This window comes from Syngnathus floridae, chromosome 4 (genome assembly GCF_059516105.1).
Source record: "Syngnathus floridae isolate MCC-2025c chromosome 4, RoL_Sflo_1.0, whole genome shotgun sequence".
NCBI classification, from domain to species: domain Eukaryota; kingdom Metazoa; phylum Chordata; class Actinopteri; order Syngnathiformes; family Syngnathidae; genus Syngnathus; species Syngnathus floridae.
In genome coordinates, this window is record NC_142416.1 from 20673034 (window position 1) to 20694338 (window position 21305).

A 21305-nucleotide genomic window follows, 5' to 3' on the forward strand; every position below is an offset into this window, starting at 1 on the left:
ATGAAAAATTGAAAACCACGTTTGATAAAAGCTGACAAAAGCTCAAGAAAAAGCAATTGCAAGACTCGAGTCTTCAAACGTAAATCTGAACCTCGAGCAACCAGACACCTCCCAATCCCAAAGCCGATTGGCCGTACCCGACTTCATCCCGTCACCTGATGTTGCGTCCTACTGCTTGGTGCCCCCGAGCGACCCTCAATCATGGCGCACCTCGCCTCCATTCGTACGGCCTCGTAACTCAGGGCGTCCCTTCCTGACCCCGAACGCCGCTCTTGACTGCCTCCTGGTGATGACACGCAGGCAGGCAGCCAGGCAGGCAGGCAGGCACGCGCACCAACCATCTATTTCTATAAATGTCAAAAGCCAGCGTATTTCCGCAAATAGCATATTTACTTAACTGCAGACGCAGGCCCTGATTTGTCGGATACAAATTGAGACAGTTGATGTCCTGTTTTGTTTTGCAACAGACGGAGCTCACCTATCGGAAGTTTTCTGCAATTAATATCTAGAAGAATAAATTGGCATCAGTCGCTTTTGCCCTCAAAAAGCCGAGGCGCCGCTGTCCTCTTCATTATATCGTTTTCTTTTCAAGGCGGAAGTCGTTACCTCCCGCCAAGCGGAGCATCTGAGAAGCCAGCGAAGCGTCTTGTCTTCGTTTGCGGCACAGCTTGAGCAAACAGCTAAACGGTAGATGGCGGCGAGCAGATGGAAGCCGAGGCGGCGGCGGCGGCGGTGGCGGCAGTGAGCGGGGCGCCACCGCCCAGACGGATCACTCGCAGCCGCCGACGTGCGTTCATTCATCCCGTTTTCAGCGAGCGCCAAAGTGCTGACTCTGCATTTGTGCTTTTTGCCGTTTCTCCAGGAGTTTTGACAGAGAGATGTTTCGGTTCCGCTGAATGTTGCAAAGTCAAAACGATGTTGTCGATTATTATTTTTATTATTGGTTATTGTATGATCATTGTTGGTTATTTTCAATTAAAATCAGGATGATTTTCAGTGTAAGCCATGTTCAACGTTAGCCAAAATCTCCCCGCTGTCTTTGCGTTGCGATGGAGACGTCATTAAAAAGTGGAGCACGAGCGCACCTGCTCCCTTTTCATTCCACTTTGCTTCCAATTTGCCGTCCAATTGGTTGCCGCCGCCGCCGCCGCCACTCAGCTCTGCCGTAATTGCGCCACGCTTTTAGTTCCTGGCCTAAATGCTTCACTTTAGCGCAAATGACCCAATGGAGTCGATGCTACATTAGCCTGAAGATTGCTAATGCGTCTTCTCAACTTTCTTAAAGAATCAATTTGTTTGTTTTTCTTTCCCATCTCTTTGGGGTAAGAGTTTGGCAATGTAGGCCTGAATTCAATTTTAGAAAAGGCACAAATTACATTTTGATAATTCGATCGCGTTGTATGAGTTAGCCATGCTGCTCTTAGCGGTAGCATTAGCGCTGATGCTAACAACAAAAATTGCAAACAATTGGTTTGTGATCCCAACAAGAATAACCTTGCTGCTTCCTCGAGCATCGTAACCTGCTGTGCTAAAATCGGAACGTTTTCCTCGTTTTGTGTCTCCAGAGCATCTGGATTTGACTCGCCATGCGAGCAGCGGCACTCAAAGACGAATGGCTCCAATATCCGCCGCTCTCGTTTCAGCGCTTTACCCGCTCGCTGCTGGATATTTTGCGGCGGCACGTCTGAGGGCGCCGCTCAATCGCGACCGTTCGGAGAATCACATCAGCCGGGGGGGGGCACTTTGTGGAAATAAGATGACGAATAATGACTGCGGGTTTGTTGGGGTGTCCGGCCGGCCTAGCCACAGCAACGACGCTCAAACTAGGCGGCGCGGCGCTGCGCTGCGCTGCGCTGCGCTGCGCTGGTACTTTTGCTTTATTTTGCCACACGTCTCTCCATTTTTGGGAAATTGTGGGATCGCCGCACTGTCGGCATGACAAACAATTTCGTTTTGAATTCTACGAGGAGGTAGCTGAGGTGAAGGTCGTCGTTCCCTGCCGGCCCGGAGCCCGCGCCGCTAACTTGTTAATGTAACCACGTTAAGTAAGACGCAAACCGCGAGGCAGAAAATAGCAGCCTCGCTTTCTTCCAGCAAAGGTGGGCGGGATTCGGGCCTGTGGTGGCGGACAGACAAAATGATGCCGAAAGATAAACGTGTTAAGGAGGCACCGGTGCAAGTAACGCGCAACTTCACGGCGCCTCGCTCCCGCCGCCGCCCGTCGTTCCTCCTTTTTAATTATCGACTGCAGCCACCGGCAGCTCGTAAACGTTTCTGACAGCCAGCTGTGCGCACACTTTTCTATCTCAACACACACACCGACTGAATCACACATTCATATTTTAACAGCACGCAATCACACGCCTCCGTAAACATAAACAATGGGAAACACCCGTCAATGCGAACAATAGCACCAAGTCGAAGCACACACGCACAAATGCACTCGCGGGGCCGTAAACAATGATGGCGGTATTGCCAGGCGGCTTGGAAACGACAAGCCGGGCGGGAGAGCCAGCCAGGATTAATTAGCTACCAAATGGAAGAAAAGCGACAGGGAAGCATGCCAGCGCGCTGGGAAATAAACATGGCGACAAAAAAAAAAAAAACCTCAAGTATTTAACAAGACGAGGATCTATGTACGATACGATACCACGTGAGACGAAAGCTTGTTTAGCGTTAACCGTAGGGGCGAGGTGGTTGTCGTCAGGTCTGTGCTTTGCGTTCAAGCGGGGTTAGCTTTCTGGGGGTGGAGTTAGGATGGACTTATGCTTGGGCTCATTGTTATGGCAGTAGTTCTTTGTGGAGCGCTTCTACACACTTTGAAAAACAAGCACCGGGCTACACTGAAGCCGCATCGCCCGCTGCTCGTAAACAAAACCACGCTGGTCGTAAACAGGCGAGGCATCATCAGGTGCAATCGCAATCACCGATGCCGTCTTCGTTAGATTTCCTTCCTTGAGGGGATTCCGGGAAAAAAAAAAGCCAAAGCACTGAAAATGGCCTTTTGTGAGTGTCACCTATTTAGCGTGCTAGCTTTAGCAGACCCTCTTAAAGCCGAATGGAACGGAACCCTAATTAAGCCGTTTTTATGTGTCACTCTAGTTACTGTGTCAAAATAGCTGCAGTGGAAAGAAGAAAATAAAAAAGTCACGAAAAGAACAATGCTTATGTTTGTCGTGTAGATGATTCCAAGTAGCACATGAACACGAGCGCCGTGCAGCTGTGGAGAATCTGGAGCAAGTCATCGATTCGCTGTGGCACTTCTTTTTTTTTTAACAAGCCGCCTGCCGTAATTGCATCCTAGAATAAGATTTATCAGTGCATACGAGTCTGAACGAACAAAGATCACATGTGGGGTCCCGCAGGGGTCTATTCTTGGACCACTTGTATTTCATGATGCTCCTTGGCCAGATTATGGAACGTCCCAAAATCACATGTATTTATCAACTCAATGAATTCTTTTCAACTCGATCCAGAAAAGACAATACCGCTCAGAATTGAAACATGACGGATGAAATGATTAGGTTAAACCAGAAAAGGGAGGAAGAAAGCTCCATAGGAGTCAATTCACACACAAAAAGGGGATATGTGCTTTTGCTTTTGAACTCAGTTGAAGTCGCTGAACACCGCTGAATGAATGATGACGAGGAGGAGGAGGAGGAGGAGGAGGAAGGTGCATGCAAAAGAAGAGCATTGATTGCATGACGTGATCTTCACCAGGCCGGTACATCTTTTGTGCTCTTTCATGGACACAGCAGGGCCGCACTTAGTGTCCACTCACGGCCATGGGCAGCCCCCCCACCTCAATGGCAATTCTTTTTTTATGCTTCTCTATTTTTTTTTTTCCCCCTGCATTAAAATGTGCTCTAATCTCACAGCAGCCGAGTTGCTTTTGAGACCAATACAATAGCAACTCCAGGCTTAATCGCACGACTGTTTCTCAGATAAAGTCATCCGGAAAGGCGGCCTGGTCCTCGTTCACGGATTCCGCCGTTAATCCGCCAGACCTTCAAGTTGCGGCGAGCGCTATTTTCATCCCGCGTCCGCCCACCGCTGCCGTTCACAGCCGCCAAAAAATACTTCTGCTTCCGAGACCCTTTGTTGCGCTAAATGTCACCCTGCTAACTTCCCAGAAAGGAAACAACACGTTGTCACACACTTAAGAGTAAAAATACATCAAAGCCACACAACAGACACGACAACATGCGTAAAAAAAGTTCAACAAAAGGGTTGTCCGCTACCGAATTGCAGCTTCACGCTAGCAGACCATGGCCTAGCCTACGGCGTGCTAATGTGTTAGCTCACATTAGCGTGTGAGCTGAAATACATCACATGGTTAGCATGGAGCTCAGCTCAGCATGACAGTAGCAGAGCGGGAGGATCTATTGCTGGCAAAAATAAACGGCGCGCAGCATTAGCCTTAGCGCCATTTGTCTATGTAGCCCCAGCCCAGCCCAGCTCTGCGCGGCGACAAATCACCTCATTGACTCCCCGGCTTGAAACGGAGTATAAATATACGCAACCTAGTTAAGACAAGCGTATGCACGATACGTCTTTGTCACACGCTAGCAAAAATTTGGGTGCTGAGGGCTTAGTTTGTCAATCCATGCCTTTGCCACTTGAAAGTCTCTTTCGTCAAGCTCAGGCCTTGATATTTTTATGTATTTATTTATTAGCAACGCAATTTCAATCAAAAAGACAACCTTCCTGTGCATTTTAAAGTCTAGCTTTTACTGATTTTTTTTTTTTTTTTTTGTGGGTCTAGTCATGATAGACGTGTCCACCAAATTGTACGTTGCTAAGTGAAACTGCATTTGGGGGCTGAATTTGAGCAAAAGTGTCGAGGTGTGCTTCAGAGTCAAACTTTGAAATCAAAATGGTAAATGTCCTGTGTCTTTTGAGACATGGCTCCTCCAGACTTTTTGGTGGGTCTTGTCATGAGAGACACGTGCAGAAAATTAAAATTCCATTCGGCTCAGTGCAACGAACCGGCTTCAGGGCCGCTCACTCCGTTTTTGTCTGGAAAAAGTGGCTCGGCCGATGCTCTCAATTTGCATACGACGAGTTTTGTACCGCTGCAGCTGAATTATTCATACCTATTTGATTGGGAGTCGTTCGACAAACGTCAGAGAGCCAACCGCGCTCGGCAATCAGCGGCAAAACAAACACGGCGAGTGTGAATGAGACTGCCGCTTTGCCAAACGCAAGCAAGCTCCAATTGTAATTGAAACCATTCACGCAAATGAGGAGACGAAATCAAAGTGAGACAAATGTCGGCCAACAAAGAGACGGAAAATCAAGTGCGTGATACAAATCCAATACTTCCACATTTCCATTGTTGACGCTGATCCACGCTCACTTCTCATGGCGAGAGGTCAAAGTGCATCCGGCGTGTCATTGCTTGCGTGAAGCTTCGTTGGGATTCGAGCGAGCGTGCGCAACGACGCGGTGTCGGCCTACTCGCGGCTATGAACTCAATCAAAGAGAATGCAATCAATTCATATGTAATGGACGCGCTATTCAATCAAAGGGAATCAATTCATTATGATTGCTTTCCGTCATTTTTCTCACCACCTGCTTCAATCAAAAGGTCACCGAGTGCTTCGCCTCGATTTTATTTTCAGTCCTGTTTACAGTTTTATCTGTATTTTTGATCAATATTTTTGTTTTGGGCGTTTGAGTTTTTTCAGGTCAATTCAGATTTTATTTTTCAAATACATTTTTTGATGAATTTATTTGAAATTTCTTATGATTCATTTTTATTTTTCAATTTCTCAGCTTCTTCTTTGCAAAATAATATCAATAAAAAAAATTCCCTGTTTTTTGTACCGATTTTCTGATATTTTCACATCTACTGCTTGTCAGTGTGTCCATTTTGAAATCAAAAAGTGGCATTTGGCATTCGGCCATGAAATGTCACGACATTTGCAAAGTCGTTAGTCGCCTAAGAAAGCAAGCGACCTTGCGCTGCGGTCCCGATTAAAACACGGAGTGCGCAAAGCGACGTGGCTTCAAACAAGTGACATGGCAGTCACGCCGCCGCCGTTCTTCCACCGCTCTTCATCTTCCGAAATCCAATGCGTGTATTTTTAGCCCTTTGCCATTTTGGTCCCATAATGGCGCAGGAGCGACCCCGCCGCTCGCGTCATCGATTTCTGCACCCGAGTCAATAGTCGAGCAATTTTGCAAGCCCCCCCAAAAAACTCTCGTCTTTTTTCGAGCAGACCTCGGCGTTGCCATGACGAGCGAGGAGGAGGAGGAGGGCCCCTCGACGGTGGCGACCGGGGTCGATGATGTCATTGACCCCTCCTCCCCCCACCCGTACCATCTGGATGAGGAAGAAGAGGAGGAGGAGGAGGAGGAGGAGGAGGAGGACGACATAGAGGAAGTGGACGATGTGGACGGCAGCAGCGCCACCAGCGTGCTGGTGGTCCCGCATCCCGAACTGGTTCCGGTGGTCTTCTTCTGCCTCAAGCAGACCACCTGCCCCCGCAGCTGGTGCATCCGCCTGGTTTCCAGTCCATATCCTTTGACTTTCTTTTGGGCCGAGACGCCGCTGGGTCGGGGTCCAATTTGACATTTCCTGCCGGTGAAATAGTCGCCGACCTCGGTGTTTGGGCAAATGCGGCAGCGTGAAGGCCAGCTCGTCACCACCGAAGCAGTCCGACCAATCTCCTTTGAGTTGTCCCGCTCTCTGACCCACTCCGTCATCTGCATCATCATCATCATCATCTTCATCATCATCACATCATAAATGCGTGAGTACTTGTGGGTACTTGTGGGTACTTGCCGATGTACATGCATGCATCACATTTCTTCCACACACAGACCAAAATACTGATACCTCGCACGCGCGCGCACACACACAGACATTGTGAGGGTCAGTTAGTTATTATTGTGCAGAATTGAAAAATTGTACGTGTCAGGGTGCATTAAGCACCAACGTCATGTTAATAATTAACCACAACACTTCATTCATGGCTTTATGGGCCCACCATAACGCACACGCTCGCTCGCTCATTTCATTTTCATCAACTCGCCGCAACGGCTCCAGGGGGGCGTAACATTGAATGATTTCCACTTAATGAATAATCTTGAAAGCTGAAGCAGCACCGGGGGGAGGGGGCGGGGCTTTTCATATTGGCTTATAGTCCCTCAAATCAAATCACTTTGACATCTGCAACGCTCTCAACATACACACACACACACTCACACGCTCCCTCATCAGCGCAAACGGGCCGTTCCGCCTTCATGTGCTCGCTGTCCCCGAATTGGCATTTAAAAAAAAAAAAAACTGAATCCCCAAAAGTAAACTCGACGGACTCCCGGCGACTTTCTCTTTGGCTTCAGTCTGCACGAGGCTCGAACTCTTTGGCTTGTCTTAATCAGGATAAAACGAGGACTAGACTGAGATTAAATCTAAAGCAAGCAAAATAAGTTTGAGTGAGACCAAATAATGAGGGGAAACCCCCAAAAAACGGACTATTTGAGAGCACCTAACAAACACACAAAAGTCAGCTAAGCATAAAACAAATGAGACAAACCAACAATCGGACAACATGAAGCACCAATTTTGAAAATGAAGCCAACTGAAAATCTGTTTTTATCCAGATTCCCTTTTTAGATCTTTGTTGAACTTTGGACTCGTGTCTGAGCTCCCTCCAGCTCGATGCTAATGCGGCTATCAGTCTTCAAGCTAATGCCGCGATCCGCTTTTAAAACTATCTTGAGCAAAAATCCAGCCTGGCCGCTTCACTTTGAGGAGTCTTCATTTTTGTCCTACTTAACTCATTCAGTGCCACTGATGGTTATAGACGTCAAAGATATTAACTGGGTTGGCAACGAATGAGTTCATTCACGGTCAAACAACACGTCAAACTTTTGAGATTGAGTCTGGCAGCAAGACTGCCGCACTCTGATATGAAATTTCTTTAATGAGCCGTTTGGAAAAAGAAAAAAAAAAGGCTGCGAATCATGCAACAGGCTGTAATCTCATCAAGCTGCTTTAATTGCTGATTTCCTGTCATCAGCTTTTAATATATATATATTTTTCTTTTTTTTTACAGTGGGGAAAGCTCATTTGTTCTCTGTGCTCGGGGCCTCAGCCTCAATAAAGCGGCCGGCAGGTTTTCTTTCTCATCAATAATTCAGCGTGAGCAGCGGCGCCTTTTATTTGGAGGCGGATGTTTCGGCAGCGCTCGGCCTCAGTGTTCGCTCGGTGTTTGGGTTGCGAGCAGACTCGTTTTAGTGATCATTGAACATATGGCTGGCTGGCTGGCTGGCTGGCTGGCTGGCTGGCTGGCTGGCTGGCTGGCTGGCTGGCTGGCTGGCTGGCTGGCTGGCTGGCTGGCTGGCTGGCTGGCTGGCTGCTTTTGCCCATGTAAAAAAGAAACATGAAAAGAATGAGCGCGAGGCCTTCCAGGGATGTGGGAAAAAAGATGCTCGGCGACGATGACAAAGAGGCCATTTCATGTCGCGCGTGCGAGCGATTAAAATGTCACAGCCGATTTGTCGTTCTCAATGTTTTCCTTCAAACATTTGCGCCGAGGAGATAATTGCTTCTCTGCTCCCGCCGAACCCGCGGCGATGCCGGCCGCCAAAAAGGTGCAAGTGGATGGCGAACGTGGAAGCGAGCACGATGGATAGCTGCAGCGAGCGCTGTTAGCTTGCCGGCGGCTATGTTCACGCCAGGGCGCGTTGCGCAAAACTGAACACGCAAAGTCGCCGACTGGGGCGTCAAGTTAAGGTTTCAAGGCAAGATTTTAGTTTGGGCTTCCAGTGGAGTCCTGTGTTGGGTGTTGTGCGTGTGCGAGTTTGTCTGTTTCAACTGCTGGTGGGCACTCCAAGTAAAGCTACCCACTCAAAGTTGGCATCAAGCTACATCACGCACACAAGAGGAAAAAGAGCCCAGCAGATGGTCCAATCAGAACCATGCGGGCTCACTAGACTTTTTTTTTATTTCACCATGAATAGAAGTACTATATTTTGTCATTTTATACATGTATATTTTTATTTTTTTTAACGCTTCAGCATTTAAAGGGGACAGAACAGAAGGGTCTTCGAAACCAAGCAAAGCTTGCTATAGAACTTCCAGTTAAAAGAACGTGTGTGTGTGCCTGCGTTTGCGTGTCCATTGTACAGGTTGTCGTTCCCTGTCGTGGTGTCGTCACACTCGTACGAGCTTTGTCAGTTTGTCAGCCTGCTGAGTTTCGGCTTTCCCTCCCCCAGGCAAGTTGATGGACTGCTAAATGAGCGCGTTTCATAATCTCACTGAACAGCCCCCCCACCCCAACTGTGTGTGTGTGTGTGTGTGTGTGTGTGTCACGAAATGTTCTGCTTGAGATTTTCATAAATTTAGCGCCAATTTCATTTGCCAAATGGTGACTTATTAAATTGCGTGCACACCCCGGATTTATCTATATTTTTATTTTTTGTGTGCTGGTTGTCATGGCAACAAGTCTGACGGACTCCCGTGGCAGCTGAGTGGGAGATGTAAAGTCGGATGGAATGCGGAAAATAGGCTTTTACTATGTTGAGGCTGAAAGAGCACCTTCGAGTTCAAATCAGGAGCGATTTAAAACAAAAACAAAAATTCACGTGGCTTTTCATTTTGATGCCGTGGAGCCAAAAGCGCCTCACAAAATCGGACTTTATTCTAATGAGATTGCAATGTAGTTCAATCATAAACAGCAAAAAATGAGGAGGTGGTGCTGAAATCGTCTTGCACCTTTGGGCTCATCAGATGCACTTGGCTGTATGTGGAGGAAAATGCTGACACGGCCACAAATGGCATCGTGCCTTCAAATGTCAAGCCAACGGCAGAAGGCGTCAGCCGACTGTGACCGCCGGACCTGAGGCTTGGCGAGCGAGACACGTTTCGGGAGGAGCTCCGACCTGTCCCTCAGGCTTTCCCGGCGTAAGCGGGCCTCCCGAGATCCAGAAAGACAGACGAGCCTTTTTAATTCTAAAGCCTGAGCTGGAACTCCCAGGGTGTCATCACCCTGGGAGGACCCGCTACCATCTTAGCCGGTGACCTCCTTTTGGTTGCCCGCGGCTGGGGAAGCCATCCGGAACCTTCTTCCTGACTGCGGCGAGGCCATGAAGCCGCGTCAATGGTGGCGCTGCAGGTTAGCATAGCTGCTGTAAACAAATGAAATTTGGGGAGTCTCGCTACAGAGCCCTGGGGAACTCCACTTGCAAATCTTCCTGTTGGTGCTCAGTTTCCCTTAACCGTCCGTTTGTCTTCACGTGGTTCGAGCGAGTGAGCATGATGGTCATCCTCCTCAACTGCGTCACGCTGGGCATGTACCAACCCTGCCAGAACATGGACTGCCCCTCCGACCGATGCCAGATCCTGTCGGTAAGTTCTACCTTTCGTTCCGTTGCAAAGACTGGTGTGCAGATTTTGGATTCAGTGACCTTACTTTGAAAAACGAATCTGACTCTTGACACTAAACTGCACACACGCACATTCGAAATTGAGAGTGGCTTCTTTTCTACAAAGAATCCTGGGGGGGGGGGTCCAAAAGCCGATAGTTCCATTAGGCGCCATCGAGCAGCCTGGCGCGGTTTGCGTTTCTCAACGCAGCTCTAGCTCGGATCGACGCCCACTAGAAGCTCCCGGCCGTGACTCACCAACTTAGCATGTGGTCTTCATGCTCTTGTGAGCATCTCGCTTGTCAGATGAGCGCACCCCCCCCCCCCCCCTCCTCCTCTTCCCCCCCGCCGCCCGTGTCAAAGGTGGACGAGTGGGTGCTGTGCGCAGGCATACGTCTCCAGCCTGTTAGCGCTTACGCACTTGCAAGCCGTCCGTTGGCATCTCATTTGATTGACGCCAAGCATCGGTGGAGACGTGACGAGCCACAAAATGAAAGCTGACTTGACATCTGTTAGCATAGCGTGCTACTTGAGTGTCGATTCTTAATTGTTTTTGATGTTTGTGAAATGAAACTCAACGTTGTCTTTGATGAAACTTGTTTGTGTCTTTGAGTTGTTGTTGTTGTTTTTTTTTAAACATGAACTGTCTGATTTTTTTTTTTCTAACTGTAAAATGAGTATATTAGCATTTAGCGCACATGACTGCTAACCCAATAGCCTGTTTAGTCAAAGCAACAATGTGTCTCGGCAGGCTTTTGACGCCTTCATCTACATCTTCTTCGCCCTGGAGATGGTGATCAAAATGGTGGCGCTGGGAATCTTCGGCCGGCGCTGCTACCTCGGCGACACCTGGAACCGCCTGGACTTCTTTATCGTCATGGCAGGGTAAGCCAGACGTCTTCCTTTTCTTCATCCTCCTCCCATCGGGCACGGCAGAGGCGGCACCGCCAATTACACACTCGTGCACCGCGGGCAACCCGCGCCATAAAAAGACCCCCGGGAACTTGGGCGAGCTTCGGGGAAGGGATTAGCGCCAGCAGCAAGTGTCTACGCCTCAAACTTGTGCGCGTGCGTGAGAACGCCAGCGTGACCGTAAAACAGCCCGCCAAAGCACACGACCGATTTTTAATGAGCGTGTGCGCGCGTGTGTGTGTGTGTTTTTCCTCAAGCTGGTTTACAGACTCAAACTAACTTCAAAATATTCTCCAACAGCAAATGTTTGATTGTGGCCATTTGAATTGAACCTGATTTTGCAACGTGTGCGCACGTGTGTGTGTGTGTGTGTGTGTGTGTGTCGCCACCTTGCATTTGCCTGCGTTTGCATTTGCGTGCTTGTTGAAATGAATTAGCGCGGGCCCAATCGTCGGATGATGCGTGAGGTCACCGAGTTAATGGCGGGCGTCTGGGCCGCCGCCGCTGATTAAATGCCATTTAGCCGCCGTGGCGTCGGCCCGCCGGTCGTTCGCCGTCCGACCCTTTTGACCCTCATTAGTCCCCATGTTGATGTTTGACCTTGCGAGGTGGCTAAATAAATCAATAGATAAACAAACACCGCGGCATGCGCAGTGTCATATCGTTTGAATTGTTCATTCTTTCTGATCATTGTTGCCATATTTATTTTCATTTGACGACTGTGAATTGTTTATATTTGTTCAATTTGGGTTCAACCAGTTTGGATGAGCGACGATCAAATGACAGCCGACACATCCGTCCGCCCGCCCGCCCGCCCGCCGCAACTGCGCGTTTGTTTTTCTTTTCACTTCTGGCGTCCTGTTGGACAAACACAAAGCGTCGGCGCGTTCCGCTCCAGAAGCCCTTGGGAGAATCTCACGCGGGCCCACGAGGAGAAAGTAAACATGGCTGAGCAGCCAAGCACCCCCATGAGGCCAAACAAACATGGAAGAAAGAAGTCACGTGTTCGGGGAGGAGGGCATCATTTTAAAAAAAGGCTTTTTGCGTCTTTATCTGCAACTCAAGCAACTCCAGACTGTTTTGACGGACTTTTCTTTTTTTTTTCCGCCTCATTGGAATCTGGCTGCGGAACGGCGCTTTTTAATTTCAATAGGCTCTGCGGGTTCCTGACATCTTGACACCCAATCTCCACGTGAGCTGGGAGTTCTTCTTCTTCTCAGCCCGGCAATTATCCCCCCGAAGCGGCGCCGTCATTTCATTGCGCTCCATCATCTCGCCGGGTTCTCAAGTTGAGAAGACGCTGGTTGGCGTCTCACGTGGTTGCCGGTGGGCCAAATGAAATATTGATTGTAAATTTGACACGTCACAGAGAAGAAGAGTGTTCTTAACACGCGCGTCAAATTTGAATGATTGCAAATTTAGAGAGTGCCAACAACGAGGCTCTCTTCACGTGGGAAGGGGTTCTGATTATTTTTTTGTTTTTCTTTCTTCTTGACATCCCACTGAGGTCTTTTCAAATTTGTCCTGAAAATAAGGTCCAAAACAATCCAGCGCTTTTTTTCTTTCCCCCCCCCCCCCCCCCTCAGCATGGTGGAATACTCGCTGGACCTGCAGAACATCAACTTCACGGCCATCAGGACGGTGCGAGTCCTGCGACCGCTCAAAGCCATCAACAGAGTGCCGAGTGAGTCGCGAGAACGTCCAGCTCATTTGACCCACCAAAACTCCATGACCAGATATTACATTTCGGCTCGTTGAGGGCTTGATTTATTTTTTGTTTTATCGATGACAGTTTTTTTCCCCTAAAATCAAATTTAATTGGATTTTAGTTCATTTGCATTTCATTTATTTTGTGTTTGGTTTAATGAGCGAGGACTGCAATTGACTTGATCCAAAAATCTTAACGATAATGTCATTTCATTTTATTTTACGTTGAAATGAAACAAGACAAACGCCAATCATTGTTTGGTTACTTTCACGAATGTGTGTGTGTGCGTGTGTGTGTGTGTGTTGCGTTGCGTAGGCATGCGCATCCTGGTCAATCTGCTGCTGGACACGCTGCCCATGCTGGGCAACGTGCTGCTGCTCTGCTTCTTTGTCTTCTTCATCTTTGGCATCATCGGCGTTCAGTTATGGGCGGGGCTGCTGAGGAACCGCTGCTACCCGGAGGAGAACTTCACGCTGTGAGTGTGCCGTGTCTGCGTCCGTCCGTAAGGTGGTTGGCTTCACGTAGGAAGTGGCTTCAAAAAAAAGTTCACGGGAGGGTCAAAGCGTTGCCACGGCAACCAATTTGAAGATTAACATAAAGCCATCATGTAACGCCCTGACCCACTTGACTTTTTTCACACACGCACACACACACACACACACACACACTGGGTTGGCAGAGAATGACTTGAAATGGCTCCCCTCTTTCCCCCCCCCCCCCCATCTAAAATGGCGACCAATTTTGTGGCTTGCCATGCGAACCAAATGTCAACTGCTGCATCAAACGCTTTGCTAAATCAGGACGACGGGCGTCCGCCTGCCGCATCCGTACTACATGGCGGACGAGGACGACGAGCGTCCGTTCATCTGTTCCTTGCCCATGGACAACGGCATCATGTCGTGCCGGGACGTGCCGTCGCGGCGCGAGGGCGGCCGCGCCTGCTGCCTGGACAAGGACGACGTACTCCGCCGCCGCTCGCTGGGCCTCGGCGCCGAGCCTCCGCTCAACGGCTCGACGGGCCTGTGCGTCAACTGGAACCAGTACTACAGCAGGTGTCACACCGGATTCAGCAACCCGCACAAGGGAGCCATCAACTTCGACAACATCGCCTACGCCTGGATCGTCATCTTCCAGGTACGTGGCCAACGCTCCTTGCCTTTGCGCGTGTGTGTGTGTTGATGCGTTTCGGGCGGGGTGTGTGTGTAGGTGATCACGCTGGAGGGCTGGGTGGAGATCATGTACTACGTGATGGACGCGCATTCCTTCTACAACTTCATCTACTTCATCCTGCTCATCATTGTGAGTCTGAGCAATTTCTTTTTGCAGTGTGGAAATGGTTCGCTTGATGGCTCATTGGGATTCCTGGGTAGGGGGTGATGAAATGGCCTGGAAGATGGGGGAGATGAAAGCTGGGAAGTAAACATGGATGGATGGATGGATGGATGGATGGATGGATGGATGGATGGATGGATGGATGGATGGATGGATGGATGGATGGATGGACTGCTTTGATGGCTGATAGGGAAGAAGCTGGCAGGACGTTTGGCCTGCTAATCATCAGCCGCCATTCTTTCCAAATGAAGTCATTTCTCGGCGCGAGTGTGTCGGTTTCCAGGGTGCGTCGACTTTTGATGCCCCGCTTGACTCTCCAAGGTGGGCTCCTTCTTCATGATCAACCTGTGCCTGGTGGTGATCGCCACGCAGTTCTCGGAGACCAAGCAGCGCGAGCACCAGCTGATGCAGGAGCAGCGGGCGCGCTGCTCGTCCTCGTCCACGCTGGCCAGCGAGCCCGGCGACTGCTACGAGGAACTCTTCCAGCTCCTCTGCCACGTCCTCCGCAAAGCCCGCCGCCACGTGGTGGCCCTCTTCAACGCCCTGCGCGGCAAACCCCGGGGCTTCCGCGCCAGGGGCCGGCGCCCGCCGCAGGCCAACGGGAGGGGAGCTCGCCGGCGTCGTGACCTTTTGCCCCACGGTGAGCGCCTGCGCCATTTGAGTTTGATCCTATTCAGGGAAAAATGACTTTGCTGAATGCGCTCCACCCTCAGGCCCGGCGGCGGGCCGCCACCGCGACAAAACTAACCACGCCCCCCGCGGCGAGCCCCCGCCGCTCCCCGACGAGGCGGGAGGCCAAGCGGACAGCTGCGAGCGCTGCGGGCGGCTGTGGTACGCCACCAGGAGGAAGCTGTGGGCCATCGTGGAGAGCAAATACTTCAACAGAGGCATCATGATCGCCATCCTCATCAACACCATCAGCATGGGCATCGAGCATCACCAGCAGGTACGGACGGGACGCAAGCGTGCTCACTTTTGATTTGCTCACCTTTGGCTTGGGGTCAGGGGTCGGCTCATTTTTTTTGAATGCTGATTCTATGGGCGAAAACGCAATCGATGCGAACGCGACAATGGAAAGAAGACGTGACTTTTGCCCTCTTTTGTTTTCTTTTTCCCGTCCGCGCTTTGTCTTTCCATCGACGTCTCCCGCGCTCGATACACGTCGGCTCTCGCGGCGGCTAAAAATAGTCGGGCGACGGCGGCGCTCTAACCGGGAAGACATCCAGCGGGGCCAAAGTGGAACTGGCTCAATGTGACGCGGCACCTGCGTCGCCATGGAGACCAAACACTGCGGCGCTGCTCGTCACCCTCTTGTCAACGAGACAAAACGCACGGACGGTCGGCCCCAGTTCCGGTCCGAGCGGATCCTTTGGCCATGTGAATCGCTTTAGGGACTCGCTCCGTTGCGATTCCTAGACACTCTCCAATATTGGGATATCACTTGGTTGCGATGCGATGTGATTATCGCCCGCCGATGGTGGTGCAACGATGGCAATAGGTTTTCCATTTGCTCCGATGACCATGCCGTTAGCCTCGATTAGGAGATGAAGCAGCATGTGGATCACTGTCTTCTTAACAGCTGCCAACGATTCACCTGTTTGTGAGCAGGCCCAGGCCAAATAAATCAATAGAATGAATGAATGAATGAATGGTGCTTTTACAACATTTTGTCCGTGCAATGACAGCGTCCGTTCCCTCGCGCGCTCGTTATGGATCTAGTTGAGCTGTCGCCGGTCAGGTCTTTGCATCTGATCCACGGTCTGCCTCTAATGAGACCGGGACACAAAGCCGCGCTCGCGTCGTTAGCCAAACGGGCGGGCAAGCGTCGTTAGCCTGCCGCTAAGCTCTTATTAGCGCCTGCCTGCCTGCGTGGCTGCCTGGCTGCCATTCCTGGAAGTTCTGAAGGGAGGCGGCACCGGGTCGGGCCGGGTCGAGCCCTTTTCTCAAAGTCCGTCTTTGTTGTGTGCGGTGCTCAGCCTGAGGAGCTGACCAACGTTCTGGAGATCTGCAACATCGTCTTCACCAGCATGTTCTCCCTGGAGATGATCCTCAAAGTCACCGCCTTCGGCTCCTTCAACTACCTGCGCAACCCGTACAACGTCTTTGACGGCATCATCGTCATCATCAGGTGGGACGCTTCCACAAATCGCATCCCTCTGATTTTTTTTTTTTTTTTTGCTGCCTGAGCTCCAGCTGCTCGGAACCTCGTCAAATGTTTGAATGCCAGAGCGTCAAATCATCCCTTTTGGTCTTTTGTCAGGCTTCAGGTGCTTTTTATGCGTTTCCTGTTTGCCGCCTTTGATTGGACATGAAAGCCCCCCCCCCCCCGATCAAAGGAGGCCGTCACGCCACGCCGCGCTGTATCGTGGCCTTATCTCCAATTTGCCGCTGTCGGTGCGCCTCAATGCGCTCGCTAAAGTGTACGGCGCTCCATTGTCGCTGCTCTGCTTTCTCCTGCCATGAAGGAGGCGGGGACTGCACCCGCCTTTAATTTGTCAGCATGATGGACATTCCGGACAAAGGCCCGCCCGCCCGCCCGCCCGCCGACACAAAGGGATTCGTCTCAGGCTGATTTCGATATTTAGCTGAGAAAAATTGCAATTGATCTGCCAGTTGATTAAAAAATATATATAACGAGCTCAACTTACAGCAATAAAGCGAGTTGCAAGCAGAACTGTTTTGAAATATTTTTGCTCCAACGTCTTTGAGAATTTTTATTTTAGGAATTTTGAATATCATCTTTTTTTTATGTCCAATTGAAAAGGAAAAAAACAGTTGACAAATATTGACAATTTTTCTGGAATCATAAAACAGCATCTTTTTCTGCTTTGCCGCATCCATCCATTCAGCGTGTGCGAGATCTTGGGCCAGTCTGACGGCGGGCTGTCGGTGCTGAGGACCTTCCGTCTTCTGCGGGTCCTCAAGCTGGTCAGGTTCATGCCGGCTCTGAGGCGGCAGCTGGTGGTCCTCATGAAGACCATGGACAACGTGGCCACCTTCTGCATGTTGCTCATGCTCTTCATTTTCATATTCAGGTAAGACCGAGCGAGCATATTTGTGCGAGAGCCCTCAATGGCAAAGTTCAAGATGTTGCGTGTCCCAATACTTTTGTCGAGTGACATTTTGTTTTTCAAGTGTTTTCCGCCAGGCAGCCATTACGCGTGGAGTGTTTTTGTGTAACTTGCCGGCCTTGAGAATCAGAGCGCCCAATTATTCTTTTGGACTCCGGAGGCTGTGCCGCGCCGCACCGCGCGTCACGCTCCGACGAGCTGACGCTCCGACGAGCTGACGCTCCGACAGCCCGCCGAGGGCCGACTCGCCGGACCCGGAACGACACCGGCGCAAATCATCTTCTCTGCTTTCTGTGTCTGGTTAGCATTTTGGGCATGCACATCTTTGGCTGCAAGTTCAGCCTGAAGACGGAGACGGGCGACACGGTGCCGGACAGGAAGAACTTTGACTCGCTGCTGTGGGCCATCGTCACCGTCTTCCAGGTAATGGGTCGGGTCCGCCGTGTCGCCGGCAAAACGAACGATTGATGTGGCTTGCTTGTGAGCTCCTGGGTGCGCTTGCAGATCCTGACGCAGGAGGACTGGAACGCCGTCTTGTACAACGGCATGGCGGCCACCTCGCCGCTGGCGGCGCTCTACTTTGTGGCGCTCATGACCTTCGGCAACTACGTCCTCTTCAACCTGCTGGTGGCCATCTTGGTGGAAGGCTTCCAGGCCGAGGTAAGGCCTCAAGTCAAGTCAAGCCTCGCCTCTCCTCACCTCGCAAAACCCGCTCACCCGCTCACGTGCCCGCCAGGGCGACGCCAATCACTCCTATTCCGACGAGCGCTCCTCCTCCAACTTTGACGAGAGCGACAAGCAGGATTCGGTCAAATTGTCGGGTGAGATTGGCCGTGCTGGCAAACCGTCACAGACGGGGAAACGTCAACCATTTCTCCATGTCTGCTTTCCAGACCCCAGAATCTGCACCTTGACGCCAAACGGCCACCTGGAGCCAGGCGGGTCCCGGGAGAGGCGGAGCTTCCCCGGCGGCGAGTCCCGCAACAGCAGCGTGATCAGCGGCGGCAAGGGAAGCCTAGAGAGACGCTCCCTCTCGCTGGTGCGTGCCTGCCTTCCGTTGGGCGCCGTTTGCCCGTCTGGCCAAAAATGTTGAAGCAACCCAAATCTCAACTGGGGCTCCCACACTTGGACTGGCCGGTGAATGACGAACGATTAATCACAAGCATCAATTTGGAGAGCAGCTGCCGGTCCTAATTGGACTTTATCTGACGCCGCCGGCCCGATTGATTGAAGCGCGGCACAAGCTGGCTTTTTCCATTTTTCCTCCGTCGTCGAGACGGTGAAGATGCCGCCGCGATGCCGACGAGGCTGAAGTCATCGCCTTCCTGCTCACAGCCTCTAGGGGGCAGTAAAGACAAAAATGTGCAACCCAGTCGCTGAAAATATCCCAGCAGGAAACGTAAACGCAAAAACAGGTCCCGGCATGGCGTTTGTCTTGTCGTCTTGGTTGTCGCCCGTGGCTCGCGGCATCCAGTGCGGAACAAATGATCCCGACGGCAATTTGCGCTGTCTAAAACACACACACGCGCGGGACTTAACTTCCCGTGCGGCACACTTTGTTACTGTTTCCATAGCGACGGGCGCATGGAAATATTTTCTCTCAGGATGGTGTCTTAGCCAAGGCTAAAACATATAATTAGGTCCATCACACTGAGAGGATTAGACACGCCGAAACAAACGCGGCTGGCTGGCTGGCTGGTTGGCTGGCTGGCTGGCCGGCTGGCTGGCTGGTGGCCGCCACTTGCCGGGTGGGCTTTTGCATTTTCTAAGGGCGGCCTCATTTGAAATGTTGATTCCAAAATGATCGGCCCCGCTCGAGCGGCCCCCTTTTGCTGAGTGTTGGGAACGTTTGACGCCGACCGCTGACGGACTGACGTAGGTGACCTGAAACCCCCCCAGGCCTTCAATTTGTACCAGCGCTCCTTGTGTCGCTTTTGCAAAGAGTTCCGATTGAATCCAATTTTGTGACCTGTACGCAGTGTCGATGACAAACGGCTTAATCCAGATCTGATCTGGAGGCAGTGTAAACGCCTCCTGTCGATTGTTATCACCTTGTGTCCCATTTTAGCGACACGGTCGCAGTTCCAACTACCACAACTGGGGGCGCCCCTTCTATCCTCATTCTGCTTGGAGCCGCAGGTAAGAAGCAAGGACCGTTTCCCGTGGTGAATTCTGAAGAGCCGCCATGATCGGAAAGCTTTGCTTCAAATGGCGTCAATCCTGTTGCTTCTCCTCGCGTCATCCCAAGGTCCAGCTCCAACAGCCTGGGCCGCAGGAACTACGGCTTTGGGGCCCCTCTGGTGGGGGGTAGCCTCCGCGTTCACGGCAGCCGCACCCCTCAGGCGGCCGAGCAAGAGTCCCTCCTCTCTCGGCCCCCGCGTGCCCACCAAGCTCCGGCTCCCGCGGCCGGACTGTTGCTTTCCGGGAGGGAGCGCCGGGCTCTGTCCCTTGAGCTGCCGGAGCTGGGGGGCCGACCGCCTCGCGCCGACTCCCGGAAGAGGAGCAGCAGGGGCTCGGTGACGGGGGCTTCCGGGACGGGGAGCGGCGGTGGCGGGACGGAGCGCCGGGACTGTAACGGAAAGACTCCTCACGGCCGGCTGATGGTTGACGTTTTCCCGCAAGTCAACGCGCGCAAAGAACGAGCAGATCTGGATGAAGAGACGGACTATGTGGGTGCTTTGTTTGAAACGGCAACTTTCGTTTGAAACGGAATTGTCTACAAAGTCCAACTTGAAGCATTCATATGTGTGTGAAAGCCAAAAGCCCAAGTGGATTGTTTGAACTGGAAGCAGTCAAAGTCGGTCCTTTTTTTGCAGGGTCTTTGCTTCCGCGCGCGGAAGATGGCCGAGGTGTACAAGCCCGACTGGTGCCAAAGCCGAGAGGACTGGTCCGTCTACCTGTTCTCCCCGCAGAACAAGTGAGCCGGACGTTTTGCTGACGCTTTCTATCATCTTCATCATCATTGTCGTCATCATCATCAGCCAGCTCGTTTGTTCGTCTTTGATCAAATCAGCCGGCAAACTCTTGAGATTTGCCACCTGGCGACGTCGGCGGGAGGAGCTTTCCAAAGCGTCAAGCTCAGGCTTCGCCGTCAAGCTCATTTAAAAGCCCGCCTTTGGGATTCGAATTGGGAACCTTGAAAACAAACAAAATGGCTTCCTCTCCACAGTGCCCCCCCAAGGCTTGGCGTCAGGGCCACTCGAGAAAGAGAGAGAGACGGGTTGCCTTTGGCTCGCTGGCGCCCGCCATCTGTCGAGGTGCTATTTTATGGCGTGTTTGTCATCCGCTCGGGCCATCGGCAAACAAACGATGCCACGTCGGAGGGGATCCTGTCTGCGATACCTGGGGACACACCAGTGGCGGCTTATTCTTTCTTTCTGCCTTTCTTTCTTTCTCTCTCCAAATTCCGTCTCACAATTGTCACGCATTGTATCGCATGGCACGGCATGGTAAACTGTTCCACCCGCGCAATCCGATCTTGATGTTACGAAAGGAACAAATCTGGGATTGTCTCTTGTGGTTTTTCTCCCCCTGCCCGCCTGGCGTCCGGCCGGCCAGGTTCCGGGCCCTCTGCCAGTCCATCATTGCTCACAAGCTTTTTGACTACGTGGTCCTGGTTTTCATCTTCCTCAATTGCATCACGGTGGCTCTGGAGAGGCCCAGGATCCTCCAAGGCAGCCTGGTAACGTGATTTACTCTTATGGCCTCTTACTTGATCGCTTTGCACGTCCGCTGGGCTCGAGGTTCATCTGTTTGGATCCGCAGGCTAAAAATTGCTGGTGTGGCCTGTAGCAGCGGGCCCCAAGGGACCTGATTTCAAAGTATCTGCCGATATGAATGGCCGGCGCTCTCTCGAGGCCGTCATCACGTCCATTTCGGCTGACAGAAAGAAGCCCGTGTTTTTT

The 21305-nt window shown here is 51.4% G+C and overlaps 1 protein-coding gene across 4 annotated transcripts in view; it reads left to right on the forward strand.

The window, feature by feature from the left end:
• Positions 1 to 21305, forward strand: part of LOC148399925 (voltage-dependent T-type calcium channel subunit alpha-1I-like) — a 42427-nt gene that overhangs the window by 10027 nt on the left and 11095 nt on the right. For 2 of the 4 annotated variants that reach the window (XM_088373800.1, XM_088373801.1), the window contains 19 exons: positions 6225 to 6521; positions 10248 to 10360; positions 11129 to 11262; positions 12876 to 12973; positions 13313 to 13472; positions 13798 to 14131; positions 14204 to 14296; positions 14651 to 14969; positions 15043 to 15275; positions 16306 to 16457; positions 17179 to 17364; positions 17706 to 17823; positions 17905 to 18060; positions 18137 to 18221; positions 18294 to 18439; positions 19469 to 19539; positions 19649 to 20069; positions 20217 to 20317; positions 20959 to 21082. In XM_088373800.1, coding sequence (XP_088229926.1) covers positions 6239 to 6521; positions 10248 to 10360; positions 11129 to 11262; positions 12876 to 12973; positions 13313 to 13472; positions 13798 to 14131; positions 14204 to 14296; positions 14651 to 14969; positions 15043 to 15275; positions 16306 to 16457; positions 17179 to 17364; positions 17706 to 17823; positions 17905 to 18060; positions 18137 to 18221; positions 18294 to 18439; positions 19469 to 19539; positions 19649 to 20069; positions 20217 to 20317; positions 20959 to 21082 — 3327 coding nt within the window. In that variant the 5' untranslated portion in view covers positions 6225 to 6238. The remainder of the gene's footprint in view (positions 1 to 6224; positions 6522 to 10247; positions 10361 to 11128; positions 11263 to 12875; positions 12974 to 13312; positions 13473 to 13797; positions 14132 to 14203; positions 14297 to 14650; positions 14970 to 15042; positions 15276 to 16305; positions 16458 to 17178; positions 17365 to 17705; positions 17824 to 17904; positions 18061 to 18136; positions 18222 to 18293; positions 18440 to 19468; positions 19540 to 19648; positions 20070 to 20216; positions 20318 to 20958; positions 21083 to 21305) is intronic. The other 2 variants (XM_088373802.1, XM_088373803.1) reach the window with 2 other exon arrangements.